General features: G+C 33.0%; 1 protein-coding gene across 1 annotated transcript; it reads left to right on the forward strand.

The window, feature by feature from the left end:
• Positions 1-92: 92 nt before the first annotated feature.
• LOC124533974 (CTD nuclear envelope phosphatase 1 homolog) lies at positions 93-12861 on the forward strand. The gene is made up of 7 exons (XM_047109547.1): positions 93-362; positions 445-511; positions 4633-4823; positions 5931-6043; positions 6855-6970; positions 7696-7849; positions 8646-12861. Exons 1-6 carry the CDS (start codon positions 264-266, stop codon positions 7839-7841), a joined length of 732 nt encoding a protein of 243 aa, XP_046965503.1. The 5' UTR covers positions 93-263; the 3' UTR covers positions 7842-7849; positions 8646-12861.
• The last annotated feature ends 994 nt before the right edge of the window (positions 12862-13855 follow it).

A 13855-nucleotide genomic window follows, 5' to 3' on the forward strand; every position in this document is an offset into this window, starting at 1 on the left:
TTTTACATGACGTATCTTTGTTACTAAAGAATAAAAATTACGTCCACATCACTAAAAACATAGACAATTTATGAAAGGTAAGGAAAATGTAATTTTGTCAATGGTGTGAGATTTGGGTCGATTATGTCATGGCGGGTTAGATGTTTCGGCACTGGGTTTCGTTGAATTTGTTTTGAATTACGCTGTCAATGATCTCGTTTGGTCAATCGGTGTTTAACACTTACGGTATCTGTATACTGATAATCGTTTCGTAAACATTTCAAATGCTGAAACAATTGCAAATGGGCATTCGCGCGTTCATGCTAATCGCATCCAAAGTATGGAGTTGTTTTTGTTACATGTTTAGAAAGCAATATCGAGCGGTAAATATAAATTTTTAGCGGTTGTTTAGTGAAATTTAATGTATTTACAAGTTTTGTGTCTCACGTGGTGTTTGCTTTTCAGTTGGCTCAATATCAATCTGTCAAATATGAAATATATCCACTATCCCCTGTATCTCGACACAGGCTGAGTAAGTATCTTCAGATTTTATCAATGTCTATTAATAATATGGCCAATCATATTGTGATTTACATCCGTGCAATTTTATCAGGGACATGCTGGACACGTTATCGGTATAGATCCTTGTCTATTTATAGCACTATCTCGAAACTCTTGTATAATAAACAAGACGTTTTCATTATTGGAAATTTAACGTTTACATTTTAATTTAAACACATGGCCCGCAAATGTTTAACACATGTTTTGTTTAAATTAGTTTTGATGTCTTATAAGATTCATATTAATGCCTAACAACATGCTAGTACATTTCGTAATTCATAATGTTAATGTTCATTTGAGTTATGAAAGTTGAAAGCATAAAAAGTACCTCTAAAACATTTAAATAATTTTACATTGAATTTCACTGTGCAAAGATGATAAATGAAATGTCTTGCCCTTGATATGTTATTATACACTCTTATAAGTTAACTTTGACTTGATCAATAGGATATTATATATTTTTTTGTAATAAAATATAAAAATTATGCATAAGTAATTAAAAACTTGCTATAAAATTACTTTTTAATGTTTACATCATACAATAATAAACTCCGTGACTATAAAAATAATAGATATACATTCAGATGTATTAAATATGAATAAGATGTGGTCTACCACAAACAGCTATGAAAAACCCAACATATGATATTATGACTAATACAAAACATTGTCTCTCTTAAAACTTTAAAATTATAAGGTAACAATCATATAATGGAAAATAAATTTCCTTGAACAGTTAATATGGACTTTCAGCTTTTCAATATCTGTTAATCTGATTTTTATCTGATTCGTCATTGGTAGACCAAAGTCAACAATGCAATCTGGCACCGATGAGCATTAAGTATTTAGTCGGATTAGTAAAACTGTACGTAAGGCTAATCTATTATATTAACTTACTTTGAAGCTTCTTAATTAAAAATATTGTTTATATACCACTTTAGATTGGGCTCATAGATATTGTAGTTGTATAAATCAATAAAACAGTGGATGATCAAATAAACTGTTTATTGGCAAATGTTTTATTAATAATACATAATTAAATATTATTACATCCCTGTCGCTGTAATCTATTGTCAACCTGATATGAGAAGTTTCAACAAATATTATAAATTTAAACAAGCAGAGTAAATTACTTGGAATTCAGTTTATTGAAATAAATATTTTAAATAAAAAATAATTTCATTCACAAAATTGGTTTTAAAACATATTATTATGATGTTAAAAAGTACTCATTCAAAATCAAAATAAATGACATACTTTTTTAATGAAATATAATTATGAGTATAAATCTTGTTTTTAAAAATACTATCTATAAGAATATATTCATAAGTTGATAAACAATTCCCGCTGGTCATTATTATATCTTATCTGAATAAATAACTTTTGATTGAATATGTTTATCAATCATTTTGCAATGTTTAAATTTCAAGGTAACTTTCTCTCAATAAAAAACTTAGTGCTGCATACGTAAATACTTTATTTAAAACTAGCAAGTCACTATGAGATTTGAAATAACCACTTGAAATGTTTTTAACAATAAATTGGATGCAATGGGTACCTAATGAAACCGAAAAGGGTACAAATATATTTTATTGCAAAGAGAGATAAAAATACATACTGTTTGAGCATACACTTAAATGTAAGCATTTACGAAACACAACTTAACATCAACAACAGCATCTGGTCTTTCTATGTTTATAATACCATTTATCAATTATACTATTGACAATTACATAAAAAATTGTAACAACCATCTCTTAAGTAAAGCATATACTTTTCATATTCATAAACCAATACTTTCCTTTCAATTCTAGATTCGATCAAATATATTATTAATGCATATGATATTATATAGCCTGTTCAATACATTTTTAATTAAATAAGTTCAGAATCGGCAAAAGCGGCTAACATATGCAATTAAAACATTTTTCTTTCTGTCACTTTACACGCTACCTTTACCCTTAGAAAGCCCCTTTATCAGATGAGAGAGGATAGAGAAAATGTTTTTGGATAATAGCTTAGAGATTACCAGTGTTACCAGTCATACTTCTGCGAGCATATAGTGCAGATCTCTTTCTCATATCTGATCTGATCTCTTTATCCTACTGTCAGAATGCCGCAACATTGGTAAAGCACACATTCCTTTCGTTAAGATTTTCTACAGTGTTCAAAATTTGATCCAGTATTTAGTGTATCCATATAAAAATATTATGTGTTAATAAGTATTATATACTCTGATTGAATATAAAAAGCAAATTATATTATTTTTCTTATAAATCATTCATTAGTATTAATGTTCAAGTGTCTATGTGAAATTTCATTATTTGCGAAATTATTCAATTCAATTCAATTCAATTCTTGGTTTAATGGCTTTTAGTTGTGCCGACAAGGCACAGATTATTTCGCCAATGTCACGTGGGATGGAGAAGACACGAAAGAGATTGATTGGTACAGTTGAGGAAACAAACTCAATTAAATTTTGAAGATTAACATAATCGTAGTAAGCGAAATTATTTAGTCGTCATTAAATGATGACGTGGACTCGTTAACTACCAGGCAACCCTTTTTTGCACAGTAACTCCGTCACAAAGAAAGTCTTTGAAATTGTCCATTGTCTAAAATAAACATTTTTTTTCTCTGTACAACTTTCTCCAGCTATTTTCTGTGAGATTTGTGTAGTTCAAAAACTTTATTGCTATTTATCAATAGATAGTTTTTCACACATCCTATGTTTGTTAAATATTTGTTAGTGTTTATAATATAACGGTTTTGTCGTGTCCTATACAAATTTTATTATTATTATATTTCGAAGTATATAATTTATTTGCATTTTAAATATATCTCCTTAAATTAATCAAAGCATCTATTACAATCATAACAATATTTTGCTATAAATAACAAGGACGTAGTGACTGCATAAATAAATTTATATAATGTAATTTCCATGACTACAGAACGCATGCTAACGAGGCGGACACGAAATCGGATTATTTGTTTTGATATCCCAAATATATAACATTAATATCGTTTCTGAGTCGTATCTAGTGTTACAAATGTTCTCTAGTCGTATTTTTAGGGTTCCGTATACAAAGGGTATAACGGATCCCTATTAATAAGTCTCCTCTATTTGTCTGTTACCAGGCAATATTACATGAGACGTGATAATCAGTCACTTAAAATATTTATAGGGGGTCCTATACAACAGGCAGGACTTTTTGAGACTTGATAGATAATAGTACGGAACCCTTCGTGTGCTAGTCCTACTCGCTCTTGGCCAGTTTCTTTATTCATTTTATAATATGAAGGTTGACTGGCAAATGTGCCGCATAATGGTTTGTGGTCAATACCGCACGTAGATACTAGTGCTGTAAGTAATATTAACCATTCCTTACTGTGGCTAATGCACAGCAAACCATTGAAACTAAGAGCTTATATTCCTTGTATCTCTAATTCAACTGACTCACCCTTCGAACTGATATACAACAATACTAGATATTGCTGTTTCGAGGTAGAATAATGTTGTGTTTCTAACTATAATCTATACCAACAAGCGACCCGCCCCGTCTTCGTAAGGGTGCAATGATATGACATTAAAGTGGAAACTTCTAAAATTATCATTATATACAAAAAAAATCTCGAATCACTCTATCTTATATAAAAAACCGCATCAAAATTATTTGCGCAGTTTTAAAGATTTAAGCATACATATCTATAGAGAGACAGAGAATGCGACTTTGTTTTATACTATGTAGTGATAGTGAAGTATAAAATTTACTTATGGTATTTACTTTGTGGTAGGGCTTTATGCAAGCCCGCCTGGGTAGGAACAGATATTCTACCGCTAAACAACAACACGCAGTATTGTTGTGTTCCGGTTTGAAGGGTGAGTGAGCCAGTGTAACTACAGGCACAAGGGACATAGCATCTTAGCTCCCAAGGTTGGTTGATGTAAGGAATAGTTAATATTTCTTACAGCGTCATTGTCTATGGGTGATGGTGATCACTTACCATCAGGTGGCTCATAGGCTCGTCCACCAATCTATTACATAAAAAAAAGAAAATAATAATAAAATATATTTATGTAAATTCCAGGTCTAGTCAAGAGAAAAATGCTGGTCTTAGACTTGGACGAGACGCTCATACACTCGCACCACGACGCGATGCTGCGGCCGACGGTGAAGCCGGGCACGCCGCCGGACTTCGTGCTCAAAGTGACGATAGACAAACACCCGGTCAGATTCTTCGTGCATAAACGGCCTCATGTCGATTATTTCTTGGATATAGTGAGTTGAACTTATTATATTTCTTGTATAACCAATAACAAAACGTACTTTATTCAAGTAGGCTTTTACAAGCACTTTTTAATCGTACAACAACAGCCTGTAAATTCCCACTGCTGGGCTAAAAGCCTCCTCTCCCTTTGAGGAGAAGGCTTGGAACATATTCCACCACGCTGTTCCAATGCGGGTTGGTGGAATACACATGTGGCAGAATTTCTATGAAATTTGTCAGATGCAGGTTTCCTCACGATGTTTTCCTTCACCGTTGAGTACGACATGAATTATAAAGACAAATTAAGCACATGAATCAGCGGTGCTCGCCTGGGTTTGAACCCGCAATCATCGGTTAAGATGCACGCGTTCTAACCACTGGGCCATCTAGATATTAGTGTATGTTTTTAATATATTGTACAGTGTTATCAAGTACCTAGAGTAAAACGACTTACATACTTAAATGGGAAACAATTGAATAAGATTTAAAAATAAGTATTATGTACTCGTGTTAACAAAAAATTACATTTTCATAAAAAAATGAACGAGGATTTAAATATATTAGATTATTGAACTTAATTACGTTGATTAGCATATTTCGAACAGTAATTAAATTAACATCCAAACTCGTTACACTATATAGCTCTGCTATGTTATGTATCAACAACAGTTAATAATTAAAATATATTTTTCTATATACAATCTATATACATATAATAAAATCGCAGTGTCCGTTTGTAATATTTAAATAATCGCTTTTTACTGAATACATATAGCAAAATGACATTTTTGACAAAAAAAATCTGTCTGTTTGTTCCGATCGGTACGGCTGTATCGATTTTGACGGAACTTATACTGACCAATAGCTGATGCAATGAGGAATAACGTAGGATACGTCAATAACCTTTTGGTTAAAAATAAACAGACGCATGAAGTCGTGGACTCAGCTAGTTTATAAATCAACATTGTTGCACCCAACAACTTTATATCCGAAATAAATTTATTCGAAATTCAAAACTATTAATGTTTTTCACAAAATCACAGATAATATAGATAGTGACCAATGACGTCCTCCTGCCATTGAAAGTAACTATAAAGACTTGTTTCGTCATGCTTCAGGTGTCACAGTGGTACGAGCTGGTGGTTTTCACAGCGTCGATGGAGATATACGGCGCGGCGGTCGCCGACAAGCTGGACAATGGACGAGGGATCCTCAGGAGGAGGTTTTACAGGTATTGTAGAAATAATTTTGTATTCAATAAGTGTCTAATTGACTAATTGACATTGCGAAAAATAAATTGTGAATTATTGTAATCAGTGTAAATTATGAGTTTAAAAATGGTTGTTTACTAACGAAAGTTGAAAATAGTACCCAATTTATTCAAAAATCAATAAGTAAAAATGCAAATTTTCAAACGTTTGTCACGTGATACAACGCTCCTGATTGGCTGGGCTTATGATGAATTTACTTTCTTGTACACTTTGCTTTTCTACTATATGTACCGCAGATTAAAATAAAGGAAAGTGACGTCACCGACCCCATTGCAACGCCATATTGTCCAAGTAGCGTTTTTGCGCGATATTTTAATATGGAATTAAAAAACACAACTTTTACGGGGTTCCCAACTTCTACCAAAATAATATAAAATGGATTTTAAAAACCAGTCAAATAGCCTATTGTAATTTTATTTGTTACTAATTTTTATTTTAATGTATTATGTTCATGTTAAAGAATAAGATTTATGTGCATATTTTAAAATAATTGATAGGGATGTGGAATATTATGGTACATGATTGTGCCCATAGATAATGTGACCATATGTACTGTTTCAAATAGGATAGTCCTGCTTACTCTGTCCTGCCTGTAATTGTGATTACCTACAAAACATTATCATAAAAACCCTTGGAAATTTTAAATGATATGTAGGTACCAAGTTATACTAACGTTAATTATTTTTTCAAAATATGTATTAAAAATATTTGTTAGTGATATGTATATGACATATTTATTTTAAAACAATGTTGATTTATTTAAATTTTCAGACAGCACTGTACTGCAGAACACGGGTCATACACAAAGAACCTGTCGTCGATATGTGACGACCTAAACAGGGTCTTTATCCTAGACAATTCTCCGGGAGCATACCGGGATTTCCCAGGTAATAATAAAGCTTTTTTATGAAATTATTAAATTACAATATTCTTAGAATTTGTGAAGTTTTTATCAAAAGTACTATATTAAACCTGAATACGGTGACAAAGTTTGAAGACTATTTACAGGTGAAGATAAATAATAAATAAATATGAGACAACATCACATACATTACTCTGATCCCAATGTAAGTAGCTGAAGCACTTGTGTTATGGAAATCAGAAGTAACGACGGTACCACAAACACCCAGACCCAAGACAACATAATAAAACTAATAGTAATCTACATCGACTCGGCCAGGAATCGAACCCGGGTCCTCAGAGTGGCGTACCCATGAAAACCGGTGTACACACCACTCGACCATGGAGGTCGTCAAATATATCAATAAAATATTTTATAAATGTTAAACAAGATGTTACGTCCTATAAATTTATTTAATTAGCTGTCACCATATCCAGGTCTAAATATGTAATTAAAATCCCAACGCCTTTTAAATAAAACTAGTTATAACGGATTTTAATCGCGTATATTGATTATTTTTGGACATCCCGACGTTTCGAGCACTTTACAGCGTTCGTGGTCACGGGTAGAAACGAACGCTGTAAAGTAAAGTAAAATCCTTTATAACTAGTTTTATTTAAATGTGTAATAATCGCGAAAATTTAAGACAACATTATCCCAACGCCTGCCTAACGCTAACACACACACACACACACACACTGTGTGTTGCAGACAACGCCATCCCCATCAAGTCGTGGTTCTCGGACCCGCTGGACGTGGCGCTGCTCAACCTGCTGCCGGCGCTCGACGCGCTGCGCTTCACGCACGACGTGCGCTCCGTGCTGTCGCGCAACCTGCACCTGCACCGCCTGTGGTAGCGACCGCGGTACGTGTCCCCCGCGCCGCACTGTAGTTAGCGCCTCACGCACACGTGCGCACCCTGCACCTGCACCGCCTGTGGTAGCGACCGCGGTACGTGTCCCCCGCGCCGCACTGTAGTTAGCGCCTCACGCACACGTGCGCACCCTGCACCTGCACCGCCTGTGGTAGCGACCGCGGTACGTGTCCCCCGCGCCGCACTGTAGTTAGCGCCTCACGCACACGTGCGCACCCTGCACCTGCACCGCCTGTGGTAGCGACCGCGGTACGTGTCCCCCGCGCCGCACTGTAGTTAGCGCCTCACGCACACGTGCGCACCCTGCACCTGCACCGCCTGTGGTAGCGACCGCGGTACGTGTCCCCCGCGCCGCACTGTAGTTAGCGCCTCACGCACACGTGCGCACCCTGCACCTGCACCGCCTGTGGTAGCGACCGCGGTACGTGTCCCCCGCGCCGCACTGTAGTTAGCGCCTCACGCACACGTGCGCACCCTGCACCTGCACCGCCTGTGGTAGCGACCGCGGTACGTGTCCCCCGCGCCGCACTGTAGTTAGCGCCTCACGCACACGTGCGCACCCTGCACCTGCACCGCCTGTGGTAGCGACCGCGGTACGTGTCCCCCGCGCCGCACTGTAGTTAGCGCCTCACGCACACGTGCGCACCCTGCACCTGCACCGCCTGTGGTAGCGACCGCAACCTGCCCAGACATGACCACTTACCATCAGGATGCCCGTTTGCTAGTCTACCTCTCTTTTTATATGATAATAAATGATGTTTAATAATAACTTTTCTTTATATTTCAGGCGAATACCGGCTTTTGTACAAATGAAGGAGGCCGTGGCGCTTCCGGATCCTATTTATTATTATTTTTTTCACTCGTTAGGTCCTTCAGCGCTTCTATTCAAATATACATATAGATTTAATATAGTTAAATAATGTTTTTTTTTAAGTTTTGTTTTTAAAATGAAAAGTGATTAGTGTATAATATACCTAGACAGTGTATATTTTAAGTCGACCTACATGTGTGGGAGTGTGGGTAGTTTTTGAAACGCCCATTAATTATCTGTGGAACGCTATGGACTTGGACCTTCATGTGTCTCTTTCGCTCGTACCGTGTAGAGCGAGACGGCTGATTTCTATACCGGATTTTGTTTAAGTGTAGTATGTAGTTATCTTAAGAACCATTACACACGAATGGTTTGTGCTCTCCGTTACTTGAAAGGAATATTTTTATTATACTTCCTTTCTATGCAAAATTTTATTGCAATCAAAGATTTTCTTTTTTCACTTTGTATCAATATTTGTAAATTTTAATACAAAATTATATATTTTAAAACTCGGAGAGAATGTTTTATATAAAAGTTTCGATTGTGTTACAATAAATAAATGTAATTTAGTTTTTCAAAAATTGTATGAAATTTAATTGTTTCCATACAATGATTCGATGACTGTGTGATATTTTGAATCAACGTTAAGTACTCAAAAGACCCCACCTATGTTAACGAGTAACAACAGTTAGTGGAACTCACATTGCTATAACAAACTTAGAACCAGAAAGTAATATAACTTAAATACCTAATAACTTACTTGTTACCTTCACGACAAGCATTACTGTAAATATTTACTAACCTCAAGACTTGTATCAAAACTATCAGATTTACATTCTATATTAGAATGTATTATGTATACTTATTACTTTTAAACATTTCATTAACAATAGAGTAAATATTATTGGAAATTGTAAAGCTACCGTTACATTGGAATCAAATAAAAGCTCATTTTAAAGTGTGGTACTTATATATAAAGATCATATTTGTGTCAGCTATGTTGATGATTTTGAAGTATTCTTGTTAGTGATATGAACTCTTTAAGTGACTTATATTTTTTTTTTTATTTGAATGTATAATACCTTGAAGCATATTAAATAAATATAGTTGTGTTCGAACTATACAGCCACGGTTTTCAAAATTATAATCGTTTCATTACATTATAAACTTATGATTATGTTATAATGAACTTCTAAATGCAGTCTGTATAAGTTTTGATATACTCTAACGTACGATTTACGTTATATGTTTTACAACATACAGCCATAACGAATGACAAAAAAATTGGCGCCAAAATTCAAATGTCACAATGACAAGCAAAAAATATATTTCAAACTAATTCAGCACAGTCTTTGCTTTATTACAAAGTAATAGTACTTAAAAAGCGATGTGAGTTTCAATATAAAAATTCTGTTAGACGATTTTCTCTTTTAATCATAAAATGTTTCATACCAAACAATATTGAGATGTTATGTTAGTTTATCATAAGCGAAATTATGAATGTTTGTCGTTTCCTAATTGGTGCAAAACTGAACTTTTTCTATAAATATTGTAAAAAACTTAAATTTAAACGATTCGTTTGTATAAAGCAGTCCTGTAAAAGGCTTTTTTAATATTTGGAAAGTAACAAATCATGTCATTGACTTAAGTTATTTTTAAGACAATAGCGCTGTGTAATGTAAAGCGTAGCGTCGCATTGACATCAAGTTTTTAATTTATAATCTGTTACTGACTACCCTACACAAGTCATTTTGTATTAAAGTTCCCGAATTCATTGTCTTGTTCCTTTCGTGTTAAGTATTTTCAAAACGTAATAAATGCTACATTTAAATAAGAACAAATGTAAAATATGATTTGTAAGTAGAAAAATTTAAAGATTTCGATGTAAGTCTGTAAATCAATGTCGCTATTGGCTGTTATTACATTATTACATTATTAAATTAAACATTAAACAAATTTCACTCTGAATGTAAACCTAGTTCAAAATAACGAATTAATACACACACAGACACAAATAAAGAATTATTTAGAATTAGAAAAAAAATAAAAAATTCGATTTCGATTCTATTGCAGCCAAAATACTTTATTTCAAGTCTGTTCACACATACACACACACACAGAATATAATTTAAATATCGAATGTATAGTTGTTTTCCCTTTAAGTTCAGCTAAACATATATTAAAACGTAAATGTCAGTGTGACGCTAACAATATGACAATAGTGTAATAATGTGACTTCTATGTACAAAAATACCGAAGCAGTTACAAATTGTATTTACTGAAAAACGCTATTCAATATTGCTATTAAATTGCACCTTTATTTAATGCAATTATTATTATATAGTTAATATGATAAGCTATTTTCGACCTTATTTCGAAGGACATAGGGTAATATTATTTAAGACAGGTTAAGTACGTGTATGTATAGAGTTTTTTTTTTTACAGCGATATTGAAAAGCGTTTTTAGTAAACGTTTAGATGTTTTATCCTTGTTATTTAAAAGCACGATTACGCTAGATTAATGGACTCTGGTTTTTATTGATTGGATTATGTTAAAAACTTATTATCTGTGAACAATAACTGTAAACCGACTACGGATCGAAGCAAAGAACTGAGAAACAAATGAGTTGTTTTTATCACAACCCACTATACCGGTTTTTTGATGACGTCATAATTCGCAAAGTAACCGTTCGTTTATATATGAAAGAAACCTTACCTTAAACAAACACCAATAATTTTAATGATGTGAACATTACCGCCTTTCACGCCGTAGTCGGTTAAACACCATCGAAACAGTTTATTGATGTATTTTAAACTTTAATGTCAAGGCAGAAGTTTCATTTTTAAAGTCCATGACAACTAAATTGTATGTTAAAAATCATGGTTTTCTACTGATCAAGAGGTTTGATACAATTTATAGACTCTGTTTTAATTATATTTGTTAAAATATAAAGAAAAATATTTGATGTAATTGTTCTTTATGTATTATTGACTCGTGAAATAACCGAGATCCTGCCTTTATCACCGTTAGGGACTAAATTCTAATTATACTTGAAGAAAGCATTGAACTTTTCAAGTGCATTCACATTTTTATAATTTCAAAATCCTATATTGACGAAAAACAAATTAACAACGAAAAGAATTCGAACGATGATTAATATAATCGGAGATATAAAAAAAATGTTTTTTTTTTATAAGCGGACAAAGGACTAAATTACAGATTAAATATTTTAAAAAGAGTTTGCAATTTTTTCACATTTTGTCTAAGACCAATATCAATTTCAACCTTATCATAGAATTTTGTACTTAACTGAGAATAATCGGTATCTTCCTCTAGAGTTAAAAATGTAGCACGACACACACGATGGAGATACTATAATATCTTAAGATATAATATAGTATCCTTATATATAACACTTTCAGATAAGACATGATATTACTCAAATCAATTCTTAAAATTGTCCTGGGGGGCAATTTAAAACGGTTACATTGCGTTTCCGATTCTATTCCGATGCAACTTTGCCCAAACCCCAACTAAACTTGGTATTTATCGTTTTGGTAGTAGAACACTAAAATTATACGGCAACGATTATATATATTTTATGAGGCATATTTGTTTTTTTAAGGTAAAGTTCCCAGCAACCCTCGGGGGGCAAAAGTTAATGAAGCTTCAAATGGTAATTGACCAATGACATATAAGTTTTGACACGTTTTAACATGCAGAGATGCAACACATTTCTTAACGAAATCAAATCGTTTAGACGAACTAATCGTGACGAATATAATGAAAATTCCTGATTATAAGATAATATAAAAGAGGATTCAAGAGAACGAAAATATTTCTTATATTAACGTATCTTATCCGTTTGTTATATCTTAAGATACTAAAATAAGTCTGAGTATATTTTTTTTCTTAAAATGATCGTAGCCAATAATAATTTACAATATCTACATAGTGTGTAACGTGCCTAATGATAAATTTCTCTGTAAATATAAATTTCCTTTAGCATATCAAATGCTCCACTGTTATTCACAGGGTGATTTGTTTACGAAGTGAGATTACTATTATTCTTTCACTATGAACTACCAACAAGAGATGAAACTTTTAATAAAACGTATACTATAGTAACAGCAATACAAATGTTTCATATTTACAAGTTGTAAACAATAATAATAAATGCATATAAAAATATCTATTGAAAACATTTTATTCATACAACAATGTAAACGCTTATTACTTATTGACACAACATATAGCACAATAAAAATCTTATTTTTTTAAACTACTTCCAAAATTGTTATAATATTGAGTCCAGTACACATTATGCACAATACAACATGTATGGCATGTCGACAATACTACCATTGGCACTTCACATTAACCAACAAATAACAAAATCAACATTACTGCGAGAATTTGAAATATATATAAATTACGTTATTGACCTCTACTTTTGAGTGCAATTTTGTCGCAACTACGCGATCAGTTTTTACCATTCTAACTGCGATTGTCTTATCATAAAAATGACAAAATTATTAAGTTACTTAAAAAAATTAGTTATTAGATCTTTTTAAATTACTAAACGTAATTGCAAAATCCCAAACAAAACTGGAATAGCTTTTGAATCAGTAGGTATGTTTAATTTTTGTAAATGCGCGCCATATCGTTTGAAATGTCGCAAGCTCGTATGCGCGCAGACGTCACAAACGTGTTATTTTGTGAAGCGATAAATGCAAAATTGGATAATATCCTACATATTGTATTGTGCACTATGTATACGCATTTTAATATCGATGTAACTGTGATCAGTCTTTATGATTAGACACAAATGAAAACTATCTTTTGATGTAGAGGACAATTTCAGATATTTTATTGTCCAGTAATATAATATTTGTAAAGTATTACTTAACTAAGAAATCTGTGTGTAAGTTACACATAAATCTGTATTTTTTTTTAAATAATGATGTCCAATGGGGTCGAGATCTTTGTTCTCGTAATTCCATTAAAAAAGCAAGTTTACTGTTAGATTCGTCTTATTCGTTAGATATCATTTGAGTGAACATTTACTAAATAAAATTTAGTTATCTATATTCGTAGTCAAATAAAATATTTGAAATGGTCTCAATGAATTCATGTAATTTTAAGTAGACAATTGAGACATTGCGGCGGCTGTGTGAAGAGTCTC

Source organism: Vanessa cardui, chromosome 12, assembly GCF_905220365.1.
Source record: "Vanessa cardui chromosome 12, ilVanCard2.1, whole genome shotgun sequence".
Lineage (NCBI taxonomy): Eukaryota > Metazoa > Arthropoda > Insecta > Lepidoptera > Nymphalidae > Vanessa > Vanessa cardui.